A 27,488-nucleotide genomic window follows, 5' to 3' on the forward strand; every position below is an offset into this window, starting at 1 on the left:
TTTACAGGAAATTATTATTCTTCAGGATGTTCCACACTCTAAAGAGTTCCTAAGTGGTCTGGAAAAGTTAATGCTCTCCTTATCTAACATTAGTGGAACGTAACAGCATATCTGCAAGGCCCTGTTGAAAAAAGAGTTATTATTAAAATTTTAAAATAATATTCCTGAGAGAAAAGTGAATTCAAATTTGTAAAATATAATTTTCATTTTCTCCAGTATACTCACTTGATATTAGGTAATTTCCTAGTTTGATTTCTCTATAGCACCTCAGCACCTCAGGTTGTTTGAGTTTTGTACATGAACTTCCCAGACAAAAAAATGGGGGTGAGATTATGACAGTTCCCTTAAGCTTTTTGTGTCTTCAACTTAATAAATCTTACCAGAAAACTGCAATTTGTCTAAAACTCTAGTCCAAGAATTGATTATTGCAAAATACTGGGCAGTATGAAAGCCCAAGTCTGAAGGAAAATAAGTTTCATGCCATTAAGAAGTACTTGGAGAAATATCCATCATATTCAGAGAGAAAACACAATGAATAGATCAAAAGATGGGAAAAAAATTAGGGTAAACACTCTATGGAAGAGAGAGGAGAGGCTGAAGTTCTGGGCTGGGTTCTTGGTATCAGCCTGGGGGGTGCAGAGGAGACAAGAACAGAGCAGAGGGAGTCTTAGCACTGGAGTCAATTAAATAATCAAGCGAGCAAGAAGAAGCTCTCATTTTCACCATCCTTTTTTTATTTCCTAGCATAATTCAAAGAGAGTAGCTGTTGTCTTCTGGTAGAAGCACAATTGCAGGTGCTCTCTGTCTGAGAAGACACTTCCAGATAATTTTTTCTCAAATCAGTACCTGATTCGAATATTGCACCGTGCAAAAATCTGTTTGTCAGAGATAATTTTGTTTAGATAGAATTCCTAAAGAGGGTTTTGTATGATAAGTTCTCTCCTTGGGAGGGAGAAGACGAGGAAAGGCCACGAAAATTGAGGGTTAATTTAAGATTCAGCCTTGTAAACAATATTCTGCAAATGAAATCCCACCTAGAAAAGTCTATCTTAATTCCCTCAAGAAAAATCAATCACTGTCTTGAGTATTGCTAAACTACTTTATTCGCGCCTTTCTTATAGTTTTATCATGTGTATCTCTCTCTCTTTCTCTCTCTTATCTATCTATCTATCCTGCTAGATTATAAGCTCCCTGAGGATAATGACTGTCTTATTTATTTTAGTATACCCATTATCTAGATCAGTGCCTGGTAGGTAGTAGGAACTCAATGAATGTTTAATAAGTCAAAATGAATGCAATTGTTGTTTTATCTGGGCTATATATTGGAGTATTATCTCCAGTATGAAGTATCAAATCAGAGTAGAAAATACTGTGATGATAGTTGAATAGAGTTTAGTCACCTAATCCTTTCATTCTCTGTGGTGGCTATAAGCAGTAGTGTGCTGGTATATGTTTAACAACTAGCTATCCAAGGGGAAAAAGTTCTGATTTAGAGTTTGCTGATTTCTGAAGGATAAATACTCCCATCACAGCTGGTTTCAAGTTGCCAAGTAATCAGTGAACACAGAGTCGGTGCATACCTCTGGGTGTGGGGTTTAGGAATATATGCACTGTTTGTAGGATTCACTAAGACTTGTTAGGAGACAATGAGTAAGGGACAATAAGATATATCTGTAAATTACTCATCCAGAAATGTATGAAAGATGGAATAGCAAGAAGAGCTTAAGGTGAAAAACCATAATCGTAGAAAGGGTAGCAATTAGCCTATACGCCAAGACTTACTAAAGAGCCAACTGTCTTTTGGTCTGAAGGAAATTTATAAGGTTAATCATTTTTCCTGGAGTTGGTAAAGGAGAAATTATTGCTAGTAGTCAATTACAACTTTCCCAAAGGCTTGGCTCTATGGGAACTCTATGTCTGTTAGTTATCAGCTGCTCCTTGAGAAACATCATCCTTTATCTACTTCCATCGATTCCTCACAATTTTCAGAGATGGAAATGCCACTTCTGCAGTTAAAATCCCAGGTTTAGAGAGCTCAAGTAGCAGCACAGCTCATACTTTTGCCCTTAACAAATCTATTTACCACTTTCCGCCTCAGAATCCATAACTCTTCACCCATTCTCGTCTACCATTTACTGAAACTGCTCTAAAAAACAAACAAACAAACAAACAAAATCCACCAATAACATTCTATTTACCAAGCAGTAGTGTCTTTTCAGTTTTCTTCTTTCTTGGTTTTGCTATTACATCTAGTATTGTTGAAATCCTCTCTCTTCCTGAAACTTTTCCATAATGGCTTCCCAGATAATGTCACTCATGGTTTCTCCTCCATCTCCCTGACTATCTTTCTTAATCTCCTTCACTGGCTTTGCTTTCCCTAATCTGATTTTAAATTATATTTTCCCCAAATTTCAATCTAGCCCTCTTTACTTTTCACTCTACATATTCCTCCAGGATGATCTAATCCATTATCTATTCATTTTAACCACCATTTAATGACTAACAAATCCTCATCTTTTGCCTTCACCTGTCTCCCAAGCTTCAGACCTGTATTTCCAGATGCTAACAGAACATCTCCCATATGCTGTTTTGCAGGTACATCAAATGCAATGTACGAATTCACTGACAATGGGGATGAACTCTAAGATAATTTTGTTTAGATAGAATTCCTTACTCTAAGAACAGGGAGCAGGAAAGCAAGGTCTAAGAACAGGGAACTTGGCTGCTTAAACAGTAGGACCAGCCCTGAGCTGCTGTTCGAATCCCTTATTTGTGAAAAAAAAGTTCCCTTATTTATTCAGACAATTTTTTCAGGTGTTTTGCTATGAACATCTGAATGCAAAACCGACTGATATACCACACATCCTATTCTGTGACAGAAAAATATTTTCTGACTTCATGGTATAAGGGCACATTCTTTAACCAACAATATCAATGAAAACCATAATGTAGTCATCTAATTTTGATGATTAGAGGCAGTATATCATAATAACCGTAGGATATTGAGTTGAAAGATATGGATGTGTAACTGCCCTCCCACTTGTGGTACCTATGTAATCTTGGGCAAGTCTTTTAACTTCTCTGAGCCTGATGTGAACTTTAAATGAGATCACAGATCTTAATACATAGTCAATATTTGTCATGACAATAATTAGGTGTAGTCTATGATGAAACTAAGGAAGCTGTAGATTGTGATACTCAATTTTCATCATTTGGCTATCTCAAACACTTTATCTTGACTTGAAAATAGCTATGAAAACTATACATAAGTTCCCAATTCCTCATCTCATTAAAAAAATAAGGCACTGTCCTTTGACATCAGATTACCTAATTTACTTAGGGTAGGATAAGAGCAAACTTGATTTTGAAATTCATGTTTTTTCATTCTTAAAACTGTTAACCTGGTTTAGTTTTAATAATTGGCATCAAAAAAAAGTTAAACCAAGGAATGTAACAATCCATCACTGTAACACTAATAATTACTAAAATTGGAATAATTTTTATGGTTTAGAAACCTTTTTTTTTTTTTTTTTTTTGCTGAGGAAGATTAGCCATGAGCTAATATCTGTTGCCAATATTCCTCTTTTATTTTTATTTTTTTGCTTGAGGAAGATTAGCCTTGAGTTATCATCTGTGCCCATCTTCCTCCACTTTATACGTGGGTCACCACCACAGCATGGTTTACAGGTGGTGTAGGTCCACACCTAGAATCCAAACCTGAGAACCTGGGGCTGCCAAGGCAGAGCACACCGAATTTAACCACTACGCCATGGGGCCAGCCCCCAAACATTTTATATATCATTTTCTTTTCCCCAACATCTAAGACACCTATTATTTTTAAAATTTACAGATAATATGTATTAAAACTTATTTATTGATTTTTATATATCCATGTAAGTTAAAAGATTTTTTCTTTTTCAATAGTTTTAGTGAGTCTTAGATTTATTTTTATGTCCTTTGTTATTTCAAACAAATGTCATCTAAAATTTCTGCCTCAATCACCAAGTGTTTCCAAAGTCTGTTCTTCCCAGACCCTTAAATGTATTAATAACAATCTGTTATCCTGATATACATAACATTTCATTTATATCCACGTCCAGAGACAGTAGAACAGAATGCCTGCTGCTGGTCTAAACCAATGAGCCCATTATTTTTCCAGAAGACAGAAGAGTCACTGTTAAGTCACTTATGCCATTATTATGACTTAATGCTCCTCCAAGCCCTCAGATTAGAAACCTGTAAGATCTAGCTAGAACTATCATAAAGAAACTCTCCTTAGGTATAAGAATTCCTGGTACTTGGTCCTTTGTAAATATCTTTAAATAGGATATAGGGAGTAGATATTACAGATACTGAGTGACAAGCTGGCAGCCCAAAAGTTGCAACAGAAATAAGACTTGAGACCATAGCAGTATGATCAAGGTCCTGGGAATCTGAAGCAGGCAGAAACACAACAAAAATTAATGGATTAGAGATATGAAATGGGGCTCTCTTTCAAATATTAGTACCTTAGAAAGTAATAGAGTAACTCAAGGTACCTGTAGCTAAGAGAATCAGGGCTAAATAACAGCCTGAATAATCACAAAGTGTTAAAATACCTGAAAGGACCTGAGAATTGCTCTGACCCATCAAATTCAGCCATGGGGGGATACAATTACACTATATGGACAATCCGGAAGAGAGCCACTATGCTTATTCCTTGTGTGAGAAGACAGAGCAGCACCAGCTGGGTTTGCATTAAGACCACTCGGGATGGAGGCAATGCTCAAAACTTTGGAATAACAATTACGTCTCACTTGGACTACAGCAATAGCCTCTGACTGGAACTCCTTGTCTTTAATCTCCTCTTCAATGTGTCTTAAGTACACCATTAGAGTTATCTTTCAAAAGTACAAATTTGTTCATATTGGTGACCTCTTCAAAAATCTTCAAAGCCCATGATTGTAAAGAACATTTTAGATTTTTATTTTGAGGAAGATTAGCCCTGAGCTAACTACTGCCAATCCTCCTCTTTTTGCTGAGGAACACTGGCCCTGAGCTAACATCCATGCCCATCTTTCTCTACTTTATACACGGGATATCTACCACAGCATGGCTTTTGCCAAGCGGTGCCATGTCCGCAACCGGCAAACCCCGGGCCACCAAGAAGCGGAATGTGCGAACTTAACCGCTGTGCCACCAGGCCAGCCCCTACATTCTAAAGATTTTTAACTGAGTAATTCAAAGCCCTCCAGAATCTGGTCCCAGCCAACTTTTCCACTCTTAGCTCCTAATATATATCCCAATTTCTTGTATATTTCCATTCTAAAGAACTACTAGTCGTTCCTTGAACATGGCTTGTGCTCATCTGCCTCTATAACTTTGTTTACGCTCTCCCCTCTGCCTGATGTCCTCCATCTCATGTATTATTCTACAGTGTATGCCCAGATTTCTCCAAGCCGAATGCATAGTCCTCTTCTTAGGCTTCCTTTGCACAGTTTACTTTTATTATATTACTTAACACAGCCTAGTTTGTGTGAGCGTTACTTATGTACATGTGTTTCACTAATTTCGATTATGAGCTTCCGGTCTGGAAGGATTATGCTTGGCTGCCTCTATCCTTTCCTCCCTCCCTCCTTCTTTCCTTTCCTTTAATCTCTCTCTCTTCTTTTTTTCATTTCTCTCTCCCTTCATCCCTTCCTTCCTTCATTCCTTTCTCATTCACTCAGTCCTTTGTTCTATTATTTGTTTGACTGTTTCTCTGGCAATTTCTTTTCTTCTTACGTTGCAGAACCAGAATCCAGAATTACAGTTGATCAGCTTGACACAACACAGGTGTGCAGGAAAGAGAAAGTTACTAAATGTCCCCTGGGTTTACAAAATACGTTCAGATATACAAAAGAGGACCCCTATAATCACCCTCTGTTTAAGAAAAAAAGCCCAGGAAAGTTATTTGGTGTTGAAACATACTTTTAGTTATTTGCTCATCACTGAGTCGTTAAAAAAATCACAATATTTTAAAGCTGAAAGTGACCTCAGTCAGAGAAAATGTCATCCAGCTTCCTCATTTTATAGATGAGAAAATTGAGAGACAGAGAAGTTAAGTAAATTGACTAAGGTTATTCAACTTGTTACTATTAGTCTTTCTATTTCTTTTCATTTAAAAAAATTTTATGAACTATAATTTCACTTTTAATGGGATACTAGGCAAGCATATTTGGAACCTAAGTCATTTCTTTTTAAAATGTTTATATTGTTTTCTTCTTTAAGTATATATTATAAAATAAAGATTATTTTACTTTTCTGAAATTTTGAAAATTCTAACTAAAATAACATGTATAATCAGAATACAAAAATAGCATGAAAATAACACTACAATACTATTTATAACTATAATTGGATGGATTTCAAACAAGTAAAACTTTAAAATAATAAAATCACTATCATAAAAACTAACTTGAATAAGAAGATGTCTTAAGACCTACTAAAATAATTCCTTTACTTTTCATTTAAAAATCAAGTAATTTTTTTTTTTTTGGCAGAAAATGGAAAGGAGCTTAAGAAGCAACATGTTCTTATATGACGGGACCCTGAAGACTGTTAGCCTTGCTGTGAGTATTCCTAGTCACGAAAATGACCTGAAAAGGGCCCATCAGAAAATCATGGCCATTTTCTTTGTTAGTCAAGAAGCTGTATTGAGCTGGTGGGTGTTGGTTCATTCATCAGAATGGAGTTCAACTGTAAGGATTTTTTTATTATCCCTACTTCCCATTTTATAATAAATAATAAAAATAACTACCATTATGAGGACTCCCACAAGCCAGGCTGAATTCTATATCTTTTTACATACAATATTTCTACCTCCTGAAGTTACCACCCAGCCAAAAGATCCTAATCTCATATGAGATATATTTTATGGTTAGTTATATTATTTCCAGACTGGAGTATTATTCTACAATCTTCAAAATTAATAAAATAGAAATAACTAAAATTACACATTTAAGGAAACATTAGTAAATTTACTTTGCTAATAAATAATATCTGTAATCCTTCCATTTGAAGAAAAATTACAACTAATTTTTGTGCTCATGAACAAAGCTATTACATAACAAAACTGTAGAAATCTTCAAATTATGTCACCCGAATTAAATTGAAATTATAGGTGTCGATGGTTCCATGCTGCCCTAGTTGACTGCCCTAATTGCAATCAGATCTGACTTAAGTGTCAGTTCAAATTTAGCTATTAATTATTTCATGTGACGTAATAAGCAAAACATTGTACATATAAATTTACTCTCTAAAGCATAATTACTATGTCATAAGATAATTAAAAAGTGTATAGATTTAATCATTTGTGAGAATATATCTAGTAAAGAGCCTGACAATGATCAGAGATTACAGAATCAATGAATGAAACAATAACGTTCGATGAAGGAAATGAAACATAGAAAATCTAGTTCAAACCTAATTTTAAAGATTAGGCTATGGGATTAAATGATTTGCTTAATCAATGATGAAGTTGTCTAAAACCCAAGCATTAATACATAGTGATTTTTTTTTTTTGAGGAAGATTTTTTTGCTGAGGAAGACTGGCCCTGAGCTAACATCCATGCCCATCTTCCTCTACTTTATATGTGGGACGCCTACCACAGCATGGCCTTTGCCAAGCGCTGCCATGTCCGCACCCGGGATCCGAACTGGCGAACCCCGGGCCACTGAGAAGCGGAACATGTGAATTTAAGCGCTGTGCCACTGGGCCGGCCCCAGTGATTTTTTTTTCAATGCAGCCTCCAAAGTACCATATATTTGCGTAGCAAGTTTCCTCAATTGGTACACTGAAGAAAAATTGGATTATAGAGACTATTGGGCAATTTATCCTAAGTCTTGTCAATAAGTAATAGAATCAAAATTAGAACTCAAATCTTCTAATTCTTTCTCAGTATCATTTCCAATATGATTAACTCTAGACGGCAACCTATAGTCATATGCCCATTAGAAAATTTGCTTCTGATTCTTATGCAATAATGTACCCATACCATCTCCTGAAATTCTTATCTTGGTACAAAATGCTTAACATTCACCTCCTCTAAAATCTTTTCCTCTCAGCATCCATGTCCATATTCATTCACACACAAAAAATCCCATTGAGTTCTTATTATAGCCAAAGCAAAGTGCTTGCCATTGGAGAGACTACAAAGATGAATAAAATGTAGTCCCTATTCTCAAGAAGCGTACGGTTTAACATAAAAGATAAGCAAATAATCACCATATAAGACAAAATATATGTATTTTAGGAGGTGATAAATGCCGTGGTTGGTTCAGAAGATGTATAGGTTTTCACATCTCTGTTGTCTTGAATATTCCTATATTTGCAATTTTTATATGTCCATACTTAATCCTTTTAGATTATATGAAATTTGAGTTGGAAAGAATGTTCCTGCCCTATTTATCACATTTTCTTTCTCCCTTATTTCTCATATTCTCCTTGATTCTATAAAGCAAGATCTCTCTCCCACTGGTACCCATATCATTCATCCCTTGTATCCCCTGTAGTTGTTAGCAAGCCAGTAACTCTGGAGGCTTGATGAAGGAAAGACAAAGGCATATTTTTTTTTCCTTAAGGTAAAAGAAAAATGTTGCCCCTGTGTGTTCTTAGGCAATATACAGGAAGAAATTGTGCTCTCTGTGATAGCAGCAATTGCCCATAGTCGACCCTTTTAGCAGCAGTTAGCTGGATGAAATTCATTTAAAATTCTTTCTTTTGTCAGTTTTTAACATTATCTTTACTCAAAAGGGAGAAATTACAATTCTTCTGTAATTTTATAGTGTTCTATAATATGTAAGTTGCTATCTTAATTATCTCAAATGACTTCTTCATAATTAAAAAATATCCTTTTTACATTGCCTGGCCTGACATGTGGTTTTATAGTATGAGGTCACAATTCACGTAAAGAAAAAGGACCTACGCTTGAATGTCAGCATGAAATTATGGCTAAGAAAACCATATTTAAATTTAAATGTGGTTTCATGACTAAGAAAAATAATTTTTAAAATGAACTTGCAAACACAAAAACAAGATATTTTATCTCCTAGGACATGGGAAAGTAGTTGCCAAAATAGAGAAAAGTAACAAAATTTTAAGAAATCAAAAAGTTCGAAACAAAATAGCGATGGTTAGTTGCCTTAAAATCTGTATTCACATTATAATCAAATATGCTTTCATAATGCATTAAAGTGATAATTTTAAAAACTATTAATTACTTTGTAGAGATGTTATGGCTAAACTGCGTATCCCCAAATTCGTATGTTGCAATCTTAATTCCTAGTACTGCAGAATGTGACTATATTTGGAGATTTGGACATAGACACATACAGAGGAATGACCATGTGAAGACACAGCAAGAAGATGGCCATCTGCAAGCTAAGGAGGTCTCACAAGAGATCAAACCTGCCAACACTGTGATCTTGGACTTCTAGCCTCCAGAACTATGAGAAAACTAATTTCCATTGTTTAAACTACCTAGTCCGTGGCATTTTGTTATGGCAGCCCTAGCAAACTATGATGTTAAGAAATAAGGAACCTAAAGTTGGAAACTTTTAAATTCAAAAATTAATCACAGATAAAAATTCAAAATTTCTAAAATTCCGTTAAAATTATTTACCATTACCATTAAGTTTTTAATTATAGATCTCTTACGTAAAATGAGGTGTACCTATGAGACAAGGAAGAAATGAAGAGTTGTTGCTTCCATCAGCTGAGAGCTTTAGGGTATGTATGTAAGTGTGTCTGTGTGTGTAGATATAGATAAATTATGTGCAAATATAATTTTATCTCTCTCTCTCTATCTTTAAATTAAAATTGAAGTACATCCAGCTTGCTAGGGAGTAGAAATGGTAAGAATAATAATTTTGGGTAGATAAAAATTTGACTAAACTGGTAAAAATAAGACAATTCACATCATTTTTTAGACTTTAACTTATCATTAATTTTTATACTTTTCCTCCCTTCCCATCCACATACTTTTAGGATTACCTTAAAGACATACTTATCTATATCTAGTAGATTGTCGATGGCAACAAATATAGACTGAACCCCCAAGGGCTTTAGTAAGAGCAAGTTATCTGTTGTAAACAACTCTTTTTCTCCTTCTTCTCCACAATATCAGCATCAGCAACAGCATCAGCATCATCACCATCATCACATTACAGCTGACATTTACTTATTCCTTATTATATTTCAAACTCTGCTTAAGAATTATACATATATAAACAGATTTAATCTTGAAAACACTCCTATGAGGTAGCTACTATTATTAGAATACCTTACAGAATAAGAAACCCTTTAAGAATGTTAAGGATGACCTTGGGCAAAGTCATAGGAATGGTGACAGAGGCAGGATTTGAACCCAGGCGGTCTGATTCTGGAGTCCACACTTTTAATTCTACTCTGTAGTCTATAGTTAATCATAATCACTGAAAATAAATTGAAGAGTGATTAATAAAACCTCCTACATATCTCTATTATGATAATCAAGACTTCAGAAGTTGTGCTGTGAATGTGGCTGCTACTGTGGTTATTGGTAACGTACGCCAATAGCAAGAAGCTATACTTCCAACGGCTCATTCTCCCTTGATGATATATTGATTATCCCTTCATTTATTTATCTCAAAGATAAAGGGAGAAATTAAATAAATACATATAGAAAGTTTTTAGTTACTTTTAAATTCAAGTTTGGTAGATGTTTAACATAACATAATGAAAAATCTACCTTGACAAACACGAATGAGAAGAAACTAGAGAAGAGAGAAAATAGGATATAAAGGCTTTTAAAATATAAGTTTAACTAGTTCGTTTTTCATTTCAATCTACAACTGTCTTTTAATTAAGCTATGCAGATATTTGTCGATTTTCGTAGGTGAGACTGAAGTTTATTTTTAAACAGGCCTTAATAAGATTATCACTAATAGCTCTTGCACTTTTAGGGCTATATTGTATATTTCTGCTCTTACTTGTAGTTTAATAATCTAGATTTTAAACTCTAGTTTTGTTTCTTTTCATAAATATACTTGATAAAGGAAAAACCATGGAGTGATGTAAAAAAAGTACACAGCAGGTGACTAATGAAAGGCTTGGAGGCTGGCTGCCTTGGATAAGCAGCCAGACAGAATAGAGGGGTGTGGCCTGGTTTGGGGCCAGGAAATAATCCAAAGTCTGCAGTACTTGGTCAAAATGTATCCTCAGCTCATGGAGGAGAGGCAGGAATGTAAGAGGTGGCAGCAGCACCCAGGACTCAGCACACTTCCTCAGAGCCTTGTAGGCTACGTTTGGCAGAAAGAACGCTTCCAGGTAACATAAAGTCTTTTTTTCTCCTTATGTTCCCATATCAGCAATTTCACTGATTTCCAGAAGTTTCTCTTGAGATTTTGCTACAGAACATGAAACTATCTGATTGCAGGGTTATGTAGAAATGAACACAACAATAGAAAAATTTGACAAAGTAGAAGTTCAGAGAAATGGTGTGTTTTGTTGAAGAAATCCAGGGGCAGCCACTGGCATTCTCTCTGGCATCTTCATCAGTAAGTGGTAAGATTTCTTGACCTGGGTTGGGATGGAAACTGAGTACGTGATCTTAATTCTAATTTTAAAAACAAAATCCATTCTGCTGGATATCTGGCTAGACGAAGCCTAGCCGGAATTTTTTGAAAATTGGAATCCTACCTCATAAAACAGTTGACTGCTTACTCCAAGAAAGGATGTCTCATTATTTCCTATGGGAGACCTTAACCTGCTCCTTGAAGACCTTGCAGGGTAGACATTGGGTTACTGAGATCACTCCCATTAGATTTCTCGTGTTCTATTCACCAGATGATCCCATCTACCCCGGGCACAATGGTGTCTGTTTCATGGGAATTCTCGGTTCTCTGGGTAGCTTGCGAACTGATGCTGCAGCAGCTCTTCCTCCAGCGGGCAGGAGGCCTGGGTCAACTGTGCTGTTACCGGGCTGTGGTACATGCTACCAGCAGCTCAACTTTTCTGCTCAGGCAAAAAACATTTTTCCCTAGCATTTTATTTCAATCACTGCTTTAAAATTAAAACATGTGTTTCATTTCTTCACTTCTAATAAATACAAGTGTTTTCCTGTATATCCTTAGTTTATACAAGGCCACCTTCTTCTAACTCATACAAGGCCACCTAATCTACATTTTAAAATTTGCTTTTTTATAAATTTAGTTTTTCAGTTTTCAGGTCCGTTTACATCACCGCTATTAAGGAATATTTCTGTTTAAACACCCATACCCATATGTGTACATGTTAATCACTTCTCAAGAGCCAGGCTCATTTAAGATCAATCTTGATAACATAATTTCTTAATTTCAGTAATTTGGTTTGTAATTTCTCATCACACTTTATGTTCCAGTCTCTTTGTATTTTTTTATCTCCATATCCCTTGAAAATTCATAAATTCATTCCCCCTAAATTTGATTTCTCCTTTTAGATCTCTGCTGCTTGATTTTCTTTATTTGAGAATAAAGGGAACATTCAACGATATTTGAGTTACACTAAAATCCTTTTCATTCAATTATTTCTTTACCATTCTTTTTGATCTCGTCATATTTATTTTTGGCTAGGATTGCATTTGCTGCTATTATAAAAACAATAATTATAAAGAATATTCTCTGCACTACTTACTGCTCATTTTCCTAAATTTATGTACATCATCTCATTTCATCCTAATCATCGCCCTATGAAGCAGATCTCAAAGCCCTGTTTAACAAGTAAAGAAACTGAGAATAAGACGTTCACCTACCCGAGTCACCCAGGTAGAGCTTGCTCGACTCCAGGCTGTGTTCTCATCTACTACACTATATTCATGTAGTGCTGCTACATTTTGATGATACTGGAGTCTTAAAGTACTCCTGACTTACAAACATCAAATAAAAACAGTCCATATATGGCCACTCCTAACCAGTCCCAATCTGTCTTCCCTCTTCTGTTGTCCCTATTGCCTGAGTCTTAAAAGTCCATTTAAAACACTTATGGCTGGCACTGAATGTGTATACTCAGTGTCGAGAAGGGACTAAGCTCTAATTAAGGAAACAACTTAGTTAACAGTGGCAACCTACTTACCAGAAGTACTTTGTCTTTAACTGTCTGATTTTGTAAATATTGATATTGCTTACAACTCCATCATATGAGTTGTATTTGTATTTATAGGGCTTTCTTTAAAAAATGAAAGTATTTCTGTGTTGTGTTACTCATATTATAATGTAAATTGCTTTGGTTGGATTGCTTTCATCCCAATATGTCTCTTTGATATCAGTGAATGGGTCCTTAAAAGACAAGAAGCCTGGGAGAAACAGTGACAAGTACCTAGGATCAGGCATGCACAATGAATGAAGAAAAACTCTTTCTTTTCCTACATTGTCCTCTGCTCCCAGAACATTGACTCAATCTATTGGATTATGGGTTAAATGGATTAGTATGGACTTCTGGTCCACATTTGAAAATTTCTGGGCAATTTATGAGCTATATTACTTAATTCTTGAGAGAGAAATAAGAAAACAGAAAATTGTAATATAAATATGTGCTATAACAGGGGTAAGATATTTTTGTGATGATTTTGTGGGAACACTATCACCATTTAAAATAGAGCATTGTTTCTACAGAGAAATAAGCTTTGCGTTCCAAATAAATACTGTACAATGAACTGTATAGCATTCTCTGTAGAAATGTTATGGACTACCCTCTTAAAAAATATCTTCTGGGATGATTTTAAAATATAAAATATATCGAATGTAAAAAATAAACATCATATATTTAAATAAACACTATCAAATTCTCCATACTAATTTTCAAATATACATATGCACATTGTTCGATTTTTAATTCTTGCTAATTTTGTTAATTAATCATTATGTAACTCACAGAAGGATAGTTGGCCTATGCTGAATTATAATTTGCACTGTTGAATTTAACAGACAAATCACATTTTTCTGAACCAGTGAAGTGCAGAGAATATTGGTTTTATAGAAAAAATAAAAGTTGATCCTTAAATTTTTGCAGAAGAGTAAAATAGATGAATCACATTTAAGCTAGGATAAAGAGAATGCAATAGGCATGGAAGGGTGCATTGGCTACATAGTTAAATTCTGTTTTGAGGGGAAAACCCCTTAGAAATCATCCACTGATTAAATAGAAATCATGTCTGCACATGCCTTTTGCTGCTCTTATTAAATGTAGACTCTCTGCTTTCAAATTTCCTAGTATACTTAAAATATTCTTAGAAAGACAACAACTTAATAGGCATTGCTCTACAGATGTTTTCAAAGTGAGTTATTAAGTAGACTTTTTAAAACTTAGTAAGAATTGTTAACAACTATCGGTGCAAAAGGCTTGAGAAATTCAGGGAGGCAATGTCATTTAAAATGTGGATTGCGTAGTTTAAAAAAAAACCTCCACTAATACTGAATTAGATTCCATCAAAGCTTCTTAATATCTTCACTGGAACTTCATGAATACAGCTCAGAAGTACAGAAGTATAGTATAAATGCTCCATAGTCTGAGGCTTTGAATTTAATCTAAATTGTCTCAAATTTGAAAACCAGATTAGCTACAAAGAATACTGTCAATGACTTAGTGGCTATGTGAACGTGGATAAATTACTTAACCTTTCTACATCTTAGTTTCCTCATCTGTTAAAACGATTTTTTTCAAGAATTATGTCTAACGTATTAAAGCACATAGCTCAATAGAAAGCCTTTAACTGGCACTTGTTATCAAAATCAAGAAGAAAGGAATGGAAATATAAGTTAAATATCCCTAATTAAAAAGATAGGGATGCCATTGAAAATTTTAATCTAAGGAACTGTTAGTACAGAAATTAATAATAATAATCTATATAAACCCTTGACTAAAAAAGAATCCCCTGTAATTTTCTCTTTGATCCATGACAGAGGAAGATCAAGCTAGGTATGATGGGGAGAAAGATGACCCAGCAAAGATAGTTCCACATCAGGAAACAATTTGCAGCGAAACAAAACAGAGTTGTGTTTTGGACCCTTCTAAAAAGTTGTACCTTAATGACTTGATTACCTTTTTGATTCAGCTGAATGCCTAACTCCAGCAGGGACTCCACTCCCAGAGTTTTAAGTAGGTCTGGGGGGGCCAGCAAATTGCATTTCTAAAAGTCCTCAGGTATTTTCATGCTGCTGATCTGGGACTACACTTTATAAAATACTACCTTAGAGAATACCTAGGAGATCAATTGGCTTAGTATATTTGCCAAGACTTAAATTTTTCTAACCTAAAATAATTGGTGTCAAAGTTATAAAACATTGAAACCTCAAGCATTCATCATTGAAACATCAAGCACTCATTTATTTATGAATTGGCATGGAATTAAAATTTGTTTTTCTGAAAAAAAATTTGAGACATGCCTATAGTATTCCTTTGGTCTATCCTCCTATAATAAATTTCTGCCAGGTATCCATAACAAGAATGATTGGTATTACACCTAAGGAATTTGTTTTCATTGCATGAAGAATGTGAATCATACACTGACCCAGTTTCCCTTCCTGCCTTTGCAGCTCATTAGGAAGCTCTTGGTCAAAATATATGCCCCACATGCAGCAGGTGCTTAGGCTCGCACTATGCCTTCTGTTCACAAACTTTACTTCTGGTGTTACCTTGTTTTGTCTTGACTTCATTTTCCCTTGATACTCATTTCTTCATTGACAGTATTATTGTATTTTATATATATATATATTTTTTTTAAAAATCTACATTCCTTCATGAAGTACAGTAGGATATAAATAAATAAACAACATATTTGTGTTATCTGAAGATATGTTTATAGAAGTTTTAATATCCTATTTTACTAGGACTTTACGCCTGGGTCTTTGCATTATATAAAATGAATAACTGAGAGATTAGAGAATAACACGTGCCACAAAAGATCAGGTCCACCTATTTAGCCCTACTCAGAAATACCAAACAAGTACCTGGGAAGGTATAGATATCATTTCTGATATCAAGTTCAAAAGGTTAGGGATGTATCTGAAATATTATATCATTACAGAACTATTTTCTATGATATTCACTGAAACTATTTGAAATTATTCATATTTCCATTTTAGAGAAAAATTTCTAGAAGTTTAGAACCTGCAGAGTAAATGCAAGGATATTTTGTTTGTCTTAAATTTACCTTTCTCTTGGCTTTAGATGTGTGCCATTCCCAGTACACTAGAATTCTGTGATGGACAGTTTTGTATTCACCATGTCAGTATTTACGCAATTTGGGGAAGAGACTGGTGGTTTGGAAGATGATGCTGATATAAGAATCTCTGCCTCCTCTATGTTGTATAATGCAGAAGTAGAAACCTGTGCTACCTACCACATATGCTTATCCAACATAGCCAGTTATGCTTTACTTAAGTCCTGACTTTACTGAAGAATGGAGTATAATGGAGAGAAACTGAAGGTTCAGTAGGTAAGTATAAAATAGATCTATAAAAAATCCAAACTTCTTTTCTCTAACACACAGATACACAAACCATAAATATTACATGATTGCAATGATTAAATTACCAAGTCATAGAGCACATAATAACTAAATGTTATGAGTGAGTTTTACTATTTTCATTCTTTTATTAAATCTGAAATAAATACATCAGGGCAAAGTCTTTTCATGACTCTGGCCATGAGCAACATCACGAAACTAAAATTGTTTTTAAAATACAAAGGCAATGGAGGGCAAGAGCAATGACATAATACTCTTTTTTCCCTACCTTGCTAGACCTGATACCGCAACTTATTTTCAAAGAGTAGTTCAAAAAGATTCTCACTGAAAAACCTTTTGAACTCCTTACAACACCTCATGAATATGTATTTTGTTCCAATAACTCATTAGTAAACCAGATTTAATTAGAATATTATAAAATAAAAAGTTCTATATGTAGGAAAACTATAAGAAGATAAGAGTTCTTCCTAAACATTTTTGAGGGTGTTAGGACCTTTACAAGCCTTATAAAATGAAAAATTCTAAAAGGTTTGTTCTTCAGATCACTTATGAATTTCATTTCTTTAATCTCCTGTACTATAAAGTGATATTTTTAATAAGGCAAATTCTATATCTAAAAGTTGGTATGTAAATACTTTATAAATTTTAGCATTTAATAATAATATGGGGTCATTGCATTATATGTTTGTCTGACTAATCTGCATTCAGGAGTTTAAGAGACTCTAATGGTTTCATATGATTGATTAATTTACAACTTTTAAAAAGAAAAATGTCTTGCCTTCGAATGGTAATCTTGTTCCAGTCTGGAATCTGATCCGGCTACCTGTTTGTATTTGTTAATTTTCATTTGGCGATTTCTCTCCTCTATATCCATAGCACCTATCGAGTAGAAAAAAACCCATAAAATTAATGTTTAGTTCTTATCTGAGCCCTACTTACAGGATGTAAAAAGAAGAAATGCCAAGCTGATATATTACTTTCATTCAAGGTAGTATGTACAAATTAAATATATTATTTTTTAGATTTATTCAAAGTATGCAATTTGGTGAATAAAAGCATGATTATTAAATAAGTAAAATAATTTTGATCTGAATAACATGTAAACAAATTTAAACAGAAGACAACAAATCTTTATTAGATAGAAAACACTTTCTGGTATATGTACGTCCAGGAGAATATATTTGACAGCACATAAATTTGACAATAGTAATAATATAAGAACTTTTGTTTGTAATTCATCAAGATTTGATTTATTTACTGGAAAAAAGTTGTAAGTCTAATTGGTTTCAAATACAATTTTACAATTGCATTTAGAAAGTATTATCATAAAATTAGCCCATATATTAAAGCAGGTTGCCTCAGCATATATGTAGAGGCAGTTATCAAGATCTTTTGACTTGAATTTTCTAGAACTAGGATCAAGAAAGAGGTACTTCAAATAAGACTTCTGAGAACATACCACACCACTAAAGGTGCAAATTATTACTGAAATAATTTCAGGAAAAAAAAAAAGAATGTAAGGAGGTGAAAAAGTGAGATGATAAGCCTATTACAAAATGAGATTAATGTTCTCTATAACAGGTGCTACCTCAAAATATATCAGTTATAAATATCAAGAGGGTCTTTAAAAACTTTGTTCAGAAAAGAACTAAAGTCAGGTAGGAAGTCTTAGCAAACATGAAAAAAGTGCTTTAAAAGTATATTTATGATTTTTATTAAAGAGATTTTGTAAGAAAATTTCATTTCTCATGCATAATGGAAAAACAAAATCTCTATTGTATACTACCAATCTACAGACTGTGAAAAATAATCATAGCTTAGTGGGCTCAAGTGAGTATCTATAATAAAATGTTGTCATGTAGAGTCACAAGCACTGGGTGTAAGTAGGAATGTAAACACACACATACATACCCCTTGCATAAGATCATAACTTTATAACTGCAGTAAAGATATCTAGTCAAAAGTGTGCCTGTTCAAAAACAGGTATTCTAATACTTATCCTGAAAAAACATCTCATTGTAAATCTGATAATTCTTTTAAGTAAAAAGTTTTAAGTTAAAATTCATTAATTAAAATAAGATAAAAAGAAGTAAGAAAATTTTGAATAAAATAATGTATAAAGAGCTTATATTATATAACCTCCAAGTACAACGGCAAATTTAAATCAACTATTCAATAAAGTGAGGCAATTTTTTTAAGAGTCACATTTTAATGATGATCTGATTAGTTGATTCTGTGCCAAATTATAAAATGGGGAGTATAAATATCATGTTAATATAAATTGAATAATATATAAAATCACGTGAGTACCTCCATGATATGAACGTGAAATATAGTCAAGTATAAATGTCTATTAGTCTACTAAAGTGCAATTTTGGAATTGTTTGTACCTCAAGAGAGATTCTCAGGTATATATGTTTATTTTCTCCAAGGGCAAAGGAATAAAAAAGGTATCCCAGCATCAAAAAATTAGCTAAATTGAGTGTTTGGAAAGTTTCTTTAAAAAAGTTTCATTTTGATATCATAGTAGCAAAATAGTATTTTAAATGTGAACAGCACTAACAGACAAGGAAGTTTACACACATTTTATATATACATATATAAATATATATACACATACATATAAATATACACACATACATATATATATGCATTTTCTAATGTTTAGACTATTTTCTGGACATCAACTCCCTATGCAGCTACATTAAATTCTTTCTGATTACCAGCTAGCAACGGGATATATACTGGCAGACATTGGCAAACTTTTTCTCTAAGGTGCCCAAGAGTAAATATCTTAGGCTTTGCCGACGGTACGGTCCCTGCTGCAACTGTGCCATTGCAACATGAAGGCAGCTGTAGACGATGCACACACAAATGAGATATTATTCTAACAAAACCTTATTTACAAAAAGGCAGTGAGTTGGATTTGGTCTGCGGGACACAGTTTGCTGACGCCTGTGTTAAAACATATTGGTTTAACATTGCTTTGCAAAAGAACCTCTCTCCTTAGCAATGGTTTAAAGATTTTACAGAATCAGATTTATGGAACATCATTTATATTTAACAGATCACTGGAGGGATCTAAGAAGGATATTAATCTGTATTTGCTATAAGCAAACAAAGATGCAAATAGAGAGAGTGATATAACCATTTAAATAATGTCAACTAGATTTCAATCGCAAACACATCTTGCCTCCAGACTCACTCATCATCTACAGATGGCCCCTAAATGGAAACATTCTTTGTTAGAGCCTTAACCAATGAAATCTCAGGGGAGCACCTTAGTGGACATACAGTAAACGAACTTGCATAAATATACTTCTAACTTATAATTTTAAATTCTCCTAGGAGGCTAATCCTTAGGACAATCAGTAACCAGCCATGACTCTCTCCAAAATTATTTGGCTCATACGAAGTCGTCTATTCCTTTCTACAGTTTTAAAAACCTATTCTCATTAAAAAAACACTCCACAAATAAGAGCATCCTAGAGGAAAATATCGTATTCATAAAGAGATCTATCATAGGGGATTCTTCACCAGCAAGTTGACTTTTCTTTGCTGGTCCTTCTTTCCAAGGAAAATAACTCACAAATAATATTTTCAATAGATTATTTTTGTTTCAACCAATTTCAGTCTTTTTTTTCTTCCTACATGGAATGGAAAACAATTTAGAGGAGTCAATGCAAGTAGAAGAGCTCTTCACTATCTGGTGGGAGAACAGAATATGTAATTTCTAAACTTTCTTTCAACTCTGATATCCATTGCTGTACTCTATAAAAGGAAAATAAGTGAAAGTGCTAAAGAGGCAGCTTTTGTTCAATCTTCTCTCTCTTTCAGATTAACACTACAAATTTGCATATAAAAAGTCTTGAAAATTCTGCAATAAAGAATGGTCATTTGATCACAGAAATCTCCCCTCTCGTCTCACCTATTATCTGTTAATATCTTGCTGAAATAGTCTCAAAAATACATTTCAGGAAATGCTGGCTTATAGGTTTAGAAGGAAAATTTATCTAGGAATCTCTGATTCATACTGTTATAAGTGAAGACACTAGGCTCATCACAGAAGACATCTTAGTGGTTTGATTTGATTTTGTAATTTGAGTATGCCGAAAAAACTAGTCATTATATGTTCAAAATCAAATTGAATATCAAAGCATTTACAAACTATAATAAAAGTTGATCAAGAGATCAATGGGACGATCAGTGTTTTTGGACAAACACATTTACGACAAAAGTTTGCATGTTTGTGTCCATTTATTGAAGAGATATCTGTTTAAGTGTATTAAACTCTAATATTCAGACGGTCTCAAATTCTTTTTGGTATAAGGAAATTCATTAACTAAGTAAACTAATAAAATGATTTTTTGTTTCATTAATATCTTGTTTCATAAATAAGAGAGTTTATTTAAATTATACTGGAAGTGGCCCTGTAATTTTTGGACATGTGTAAACAAATCTTCCTAAATACCATCAATTTTAGAATTTCTACTTGACAAATGGCATTTTTATCAAAGCTTATCTCATTGGTTTTCTTAATAATGCATTTAAATTATACAAGAGGTTTTTTTTTCCACTCTAAAAATTTTAAGGCAGAAAACAAAAAGAAAATTCAAACGTAGATTTTCTGGAATTCATAATAGCTCAAAATACTTGTTTTTCTCAAATTGGGAGCTCCTGGTTCATTCTCAGTCACTTAATTTAAAAAATCCAATATTTTGTTGTTCCTGATTTAATGTGTTTCCTAAAATCATATAACACATTCTGGATTTTGTATCCAGAGACGTAGTTGAAAATGGCCAGATTAATTGGCAGTAGGGCAGTGGTTGCTCTGGTTTCACTACTTACATGTGTGCTACAAAGATCACCAGTACACCTTCAGTGATTTCTGTAGTGCACTTCAAACAGTAACAGTTTTAAGTTTGTTTTGCCACACACACACACACACACACACACACACACACACACACAGCTCTTGGGGTCTCAAAGTAGCTGCATACCCCAAACTTCTATGACTGAAGTATGGCACAAGTTTGGCAGTAATGCAATTCACAATGCAGCCCAATAGTGATCAGAATACGGCAAGACTGCTGACTCAGTGATCCATCTTGTGATCTTAAATGAAATGCTCAAATCTGGGAATCTTAAGAGGGAAAATTCTTAAGCCCAATATCAAAGCTCAAGGAAATAACCTCAAAAATCAGGAAAAAATGAGACAACCTATGATTACAGACATCATGGAATTCTAAGATTATTAATATTATTTAAATCTGGAAATTGCATTGGTTAGTATTCCAAATTCTTGTGGCTAATTTAATACTTTTTAAACATTCTCCCTCCTCCCAGCTCCATCCCTTTCTTCTGTCTCTATAAAAATATTTTACTTCAGTTTAAAACAGTCTTCTTTAATTGAGATCAAAAAAATTTCACTAATTTGTTGTTTCCAAAGGGTTTCTGATAAAAATAATCACAACTGTAATTCCCTTTTCTTTGATTATCACGTCCTCACAAAACTAAGATGTACTTTTACTAATCTGAGATTAGAAAATGGATTTATATTGTTCACATTTTTAACAAAATAACATATCAAGAACTTGTAGAACGATCATTAAACATTTGCATTTTATAATTGGATTAATTCTAAATTTTATCCTTTTAAAAGGTAGAAAGGTAGATGTTAAATTTGTTTTCCAGTGAAATTTAAAAATTAAAGGTATTTGTGCAATATCATTTTAATTAGCAGTGAAGGATTTCCAACAAAAGTTGTTTTCTGTTAAACCCATCCAAATAATTGATAACAATATAAAGTATAGCTTTAACAAATCTAATTGATTTTCATAAAATATGCATAGAGATATCATAAATGTAATCTGAACATAAAACGAAGTATTATGTAAGACATTTTTCTGATTGAAGCTAAGGAAGTATATTACTTATATAGTAGAAACTTTTTTTTTTTTGGAGGAAGATTAGCCCTGAGCCTACTACTGCCAATCTTCCTCTTTTTTCTGAGGAAGTCTGGCCCTGAGCCAACGTCCATGCCCATCTTCCTCTACTTTATATGTGGGATGCCTGCCACAGCATGGCTTACCAAGCGGTGCCCTGTCCACCTGGGATCAGAACCAGCAAACCCCAGGCTGTCGAAGCAGAACGCTCGAATTTAACTGCTGCACCACTGGGCCAGCCCCAAGAAACATATTTTTTAAATTAACCATATTTTGCCAAATCATTGAGGGGAGAAAAAAATTACTTTTGATAACTATCCTATGTATCTTAGTTTACAAACCTTTCTTCTAAGAAAATGCAAACAATGCGGAAGAGGCACGAAACAAAAGATTACAGACGATAATGATGAGTGACAGAAAGAACATACCCCAAACGAACAAAGTTAAAAGGGCTAAATTTATGTAATCACTAAATGCTAATCACCATATAGGTATGTACCAAATTAAGTGCAATAAAGAAAAAGGTATAATCAGTTTACGGAGCTATTTGCTCACTTTGAGGTGAAAGTTACACAGGAGAAAGTATAGCTATTTATGTTTAATTTCTAGATTCAGTAGCATAGACTACAAAAATAACTTACTGATGACTTTCAATAGTCAGAGGAGTAAGAATAGAAATTGTTAAAATGACTCATGAGATAAATAAGAATATGTAATATTTAGTGTAATTCAAAAACAAAATACTGTTCTTGGTTTTACTAACTATTTTAACTGTTCTTTCAATATCTGATAACTGTGAAAAAACTTACTTTTCAGATTGACAGTCATATACCAGCTGTTGACAAAAAATTAATTTATATTCATTTATATGAGTGTTTTCCAAGTACCTGATGTACAACAATAAAAATTACTGAAAAATACAACATATTTGTTACTGCATATCAGAAGGCTTTACAAGGGTCATATTTTTGAACCTGAAATTCCACTTCCCAGGATCTTTCCTCAAGAAAAATATCAAAGTACAAAGATGTACATATAAGTATAATCATTGCATCACTGTTGTGAAGGCCTGGGAAAAGAAATTCTGAATGTCCAACCATAGGGGATTAGTTAACTGCATTTATGGTATATCTACAGAACATTACACATCCAGGAAAAATGATGAATATAGTGTGCACTGCAATTAGTAATTATAAAACAGATTAAATGGCAGATATGATATGATAGTTTATAAACTATAATCTGGAAAACTATATATATTCATAAAAATATATATGCACATAACCTATGCAAAAGACAGAGACAGTGATAAAAATTTAAGAGTGTTAGCAGTTATCACTGGTTATTGGAAGTAAGTATAAGTGCTATTGTTTTTTCATTTGGGTTGATATATAGTTTATAAAATGTCCACAATGACTATACATTATATAGAAGAAAAATGTTATTTATTTATTTTTCTGCTTTTTCCTCCACAAATCCCCCCAGTACATAGTTGTACACTTTAGTTGTGGGTGCTTCTAGTTGTGGCATGTGGGACGCCGCCTCAACATGGCCTTGTGAACAGTGCCGTGTCCGCGCCCAGGATCTGAACCATCAAAACCCTGGGCCACTGAAATGGAGCACGCAAACTTAACCACTTGGCCACAGGGCCAGCCCAGAAAAATGCTATAAGTGTTATTTTAAAAAAAACACAAAATAGGGGCTGCCTATAATGAATTTTCTGATATTTTTTATGCTAAAACTTTATTATAAACTAGAACTTCATAAAAAGTAAACTTTTGTTATTGAATTATTTGTTAAAAATAAATGTGATGCAGAGAATAACGAATATTGGAACAAGTTAAATTGAGGAAAGGTATGGAAATAAATATTGTGAAAAAATGATAAATTATGTACCAAATTACTTCCATACTAGTACTGGGGCAAACAGAAGTATTCTCTTTTAAAGTGTAAACAAACTTAACCTTAACTGTGCAACTAAGATACACAGGGTTTGAGAAATATTTATTTCCAAATCAATTTCGAGGATTCTTCTTCTGTGGTCACTAGGAACTGACACATTTGAAATGAAAGAAAAGATAATTCGATTTTGTTTATAATGTCTTTGCTTATAAAATGATCTTTCCTTTGCTCCCAGGAATGTAGAAGGTACACTTCAAATATGCCTAAGTGAAACATAGAATTAAATGAAATATAGACACTCTAGAAACTTACAAAACTGTTGTACTACCTTGAGGCCAATACTTATGAGCTATAGTTTTTTGAATTACCCTCTAAACCTTAACAGAATCTATTTTAGATATGTAGGTTACCTGTTACTCTGTATACTTGTCTGCTGTTTCTCTATTAACTCTCTGCCATCTCCACTAAATAATACTTCAGAGGAGATGCTACAGACAAATTTCACAGACTCCTTTCACTACAGTCAAAAGAAACTGATATTCAAAGTCCTTTAGGGCATAAGTGATTAGGAGTGACCTAGTGATCTAAAGAAAGAAAGTATATCTGGTTTTGAACAGATTTACTGAGGTGTTATCTTCAGAGGACTTGTATTTTACCACCATTTTAGGTTTCAACATTTAAAATCAAGGTGTACTTGGTCCATAGCGGAAGATCAGGGTTTCGTGCATGGAGTGTGCAGAGGAGGTAACCATCACAGAGTTGACAGGGCTTTGAAACTCCCCAGATTTATGGTAATGGGTATATTTATGATACATAGGATTGAAGAAAATCTTAAAAACAGCACTGGTTTAAAAGATAAGAAGAAACAAGACTTGGGTCTGAGTCTTGATTTTACAAGCCCTGTAACAATAAGCACTTCCTTTCACCTTTCTGAGCATGAAATTCATCATCTGTAAAATGAATAGTTTTGCACCAGATACTCTTCATGATTCCTTCTGCTATATAACTCTCTGGTTGGTTAATTTTGAAGCCAAATGAGGTTTAAGTGTTTGTCTTTTTATGTTGTCATATCTATTTCATTAATAATAGATAAAGTGTTCCAGAAATTCTTACTCTGTTTGCCCTGGTATTGCCTTCATTAAAATTTCCTTTACAGTGTGTATGTGTGTCACAGAGGCAGGGAGAGAAATAGGATGAAGGAAGAAGGGAGGAAAGAGGGATGGGGAGGAGGAGGGTGTGTGAGAGAGAGAGAGAGAGAGCGAGCACATGTACCTGGGAGAGAGAGATAAGCACAGACTGTCTTGCAAAGTTCATTAAACCAGGAAATTTGCTCAGGAAAAAGAATCATAAGGGTGATCTAATCTAGAAGGATCTTTTAGACTAGCTAAAGTGTAATTGTTTTACCTATATACATTTTTCTCCTAATGTACAGTGACACGTTGAGGAGAAAAAGTTAGTAACTTTCTAATATTTAGTTATTTTTAACTTGTTGCTCACAATTCCTATATCTTTGAAAAAACAAGATATATTTTAGAAGATAAACTAAATTTAAAATGAAAGTCCATCAGAGAAGAAATACAACAGTTGTTATTAATATTGCTTCTAAGAAAAAGTGCAATAACCATTGATAAAAGATACAAAGGTAGTCCGATTTATTGGGTTAATAAACTACTCACCATATGCTTTCAGCACTTTGGAATGTTTTGTCTTTTTTCTGATGGCTAAAATCTACTTTAAGGGAGATATAATCCACAGAGTAGCACATATTATTACTGTGGGTATATGTCTTCTCTCTATCTTATTATGTTTTGATATATATAGATAACATAATTATCAAAGACCATTGTGTCCTACATCTCGGGCCTAATTAACGTAGCCACAAAATTATTTCAACTACATCCACTATTACACATATCACAAGATTGCAAGGAAGGTTTGAAAGGAGCATAATAAAGAAATTTAAATGCATCTTTACATTTATGTTCGTTCAGAAATAGAAATTTAAATATACTTAGAAATGTTGACAATGTTGATTTAAAAATCACAAAAAAGTAAAAACATCCATCATATAAAAACGGAGATAAGACCTATGCTGGAAAAGAGATCACACAATTTTTCTCGTATATAAGAGAAACTTAGTGGAGATTACTCCTTGTGCTATAATAAAACCTTATGTAAGTTTGCCCACGTCACATTAAAACTGAGATCGCTGTATTCCAACCTCCTTTGTATTTAGCCTTATTTTTGATCCTCTAAATTCTTATTAAAAAATTGTCATGGTATGATTCCAAATACCCGGTGAGATTTTGAAATTTTTAACTAGTCAGATATTTTGCTTATAAAATTGTGTTTAATTATAGTCTGTAGATTTTTTCCTATATGAAGAATTCTAATCTCCTCACAAAGATTATTGTGTAGAAAATGAAATGCTAGTAACAATTACCAAAATGTTTGACCTAAGGTATGTAACTAATAAAAATGAAAACCCAAACAATATAACTTCTACAAAATCAATTTTTATGATATTTGCTAGTGTTCGTACTGACTACTTCTTTATTTTTCATTTCAGCGTTTCTAAGACTCCTGAGAGACTTTATTTATTAAGTAAATTTAAATTATATTAACTATGTCATTAAAATAATATTATAAAATATTTTTGAAGGTAGTAAAGATATCTTTTAATTCTAAGTCAGGCTCACAAAGAGGCAGATAAGGAGTGAGAAATCATTCACAGCAGAACTCCATCATAATGCAGAGATTCTTAAAAAGATCTAAACACGTGATCACGTCCCCCAAACCATAGTAAAAGTGTGAAATAGTGAGCCTAGCTTTGTTCCTCCTCCAGGAATAGTAGAATCAGAAAGGGATTACGATACAGAGAAAGGAGTCAAATAAATAGGGCAAAATTACCAAGAGTAAAATGAATGTCAATTTTTAGATACGATATTTCAGTTCATATTTTCAGTGGTAGTATACACAAAAGTTGTAAAATCTTTGCATTTCCTTTAGAGCTAATATCATGTTGCAAACAACAGGCATATCAAGTAAGAAGATAAAACTATGCCTGGAAAATTAAATTGAAAAAACCTGTAGAGAAAAAGAATATTTTTTGATACTGAAATTAGGGAAAATCACTAAAATA

At 33.5% G+C, this 27,488-nt stretch overlaps 1 protein-coding gene across 1 annotated transcript in view; it reads right to left on the reverse strand.

Annotated features, from left to right (window-relative positions):
* Window positions 1-27,488, reverse strand: part of RIMS2 (regulating synaptic membrane exocytosis 2) — a 572,812-nt gene that overhangs the window by 136,594 nt on the left and 408,730 nt on the right. The window contains exon 23 of the mRNA XM_046642144.1: window positions 17,278-17,378. Within this exon, the coding sequence (XP_046498100.1) occupies window positions 17,278-17,378 (101 nt within the window). The remainder of the gene's footprint in view (window positions 1-17,277; window positions 17,379-27,488) is intronic.

The sequence above is a fragment of the Equus quagga genome, chromosome 16 (assembly GCF_021613505.1).
Source record: "Equus quagga isolate Etosha38 chromosome 16, UCLA_HA_Equagga_1.0, whole genome shotgun sequence".
NCBI classification, from domain to species: Eukaryota; Metazoa; Chordata; class Mammalia; order Perissodactyla; family Equidae; genus Equus; species Equus quagga.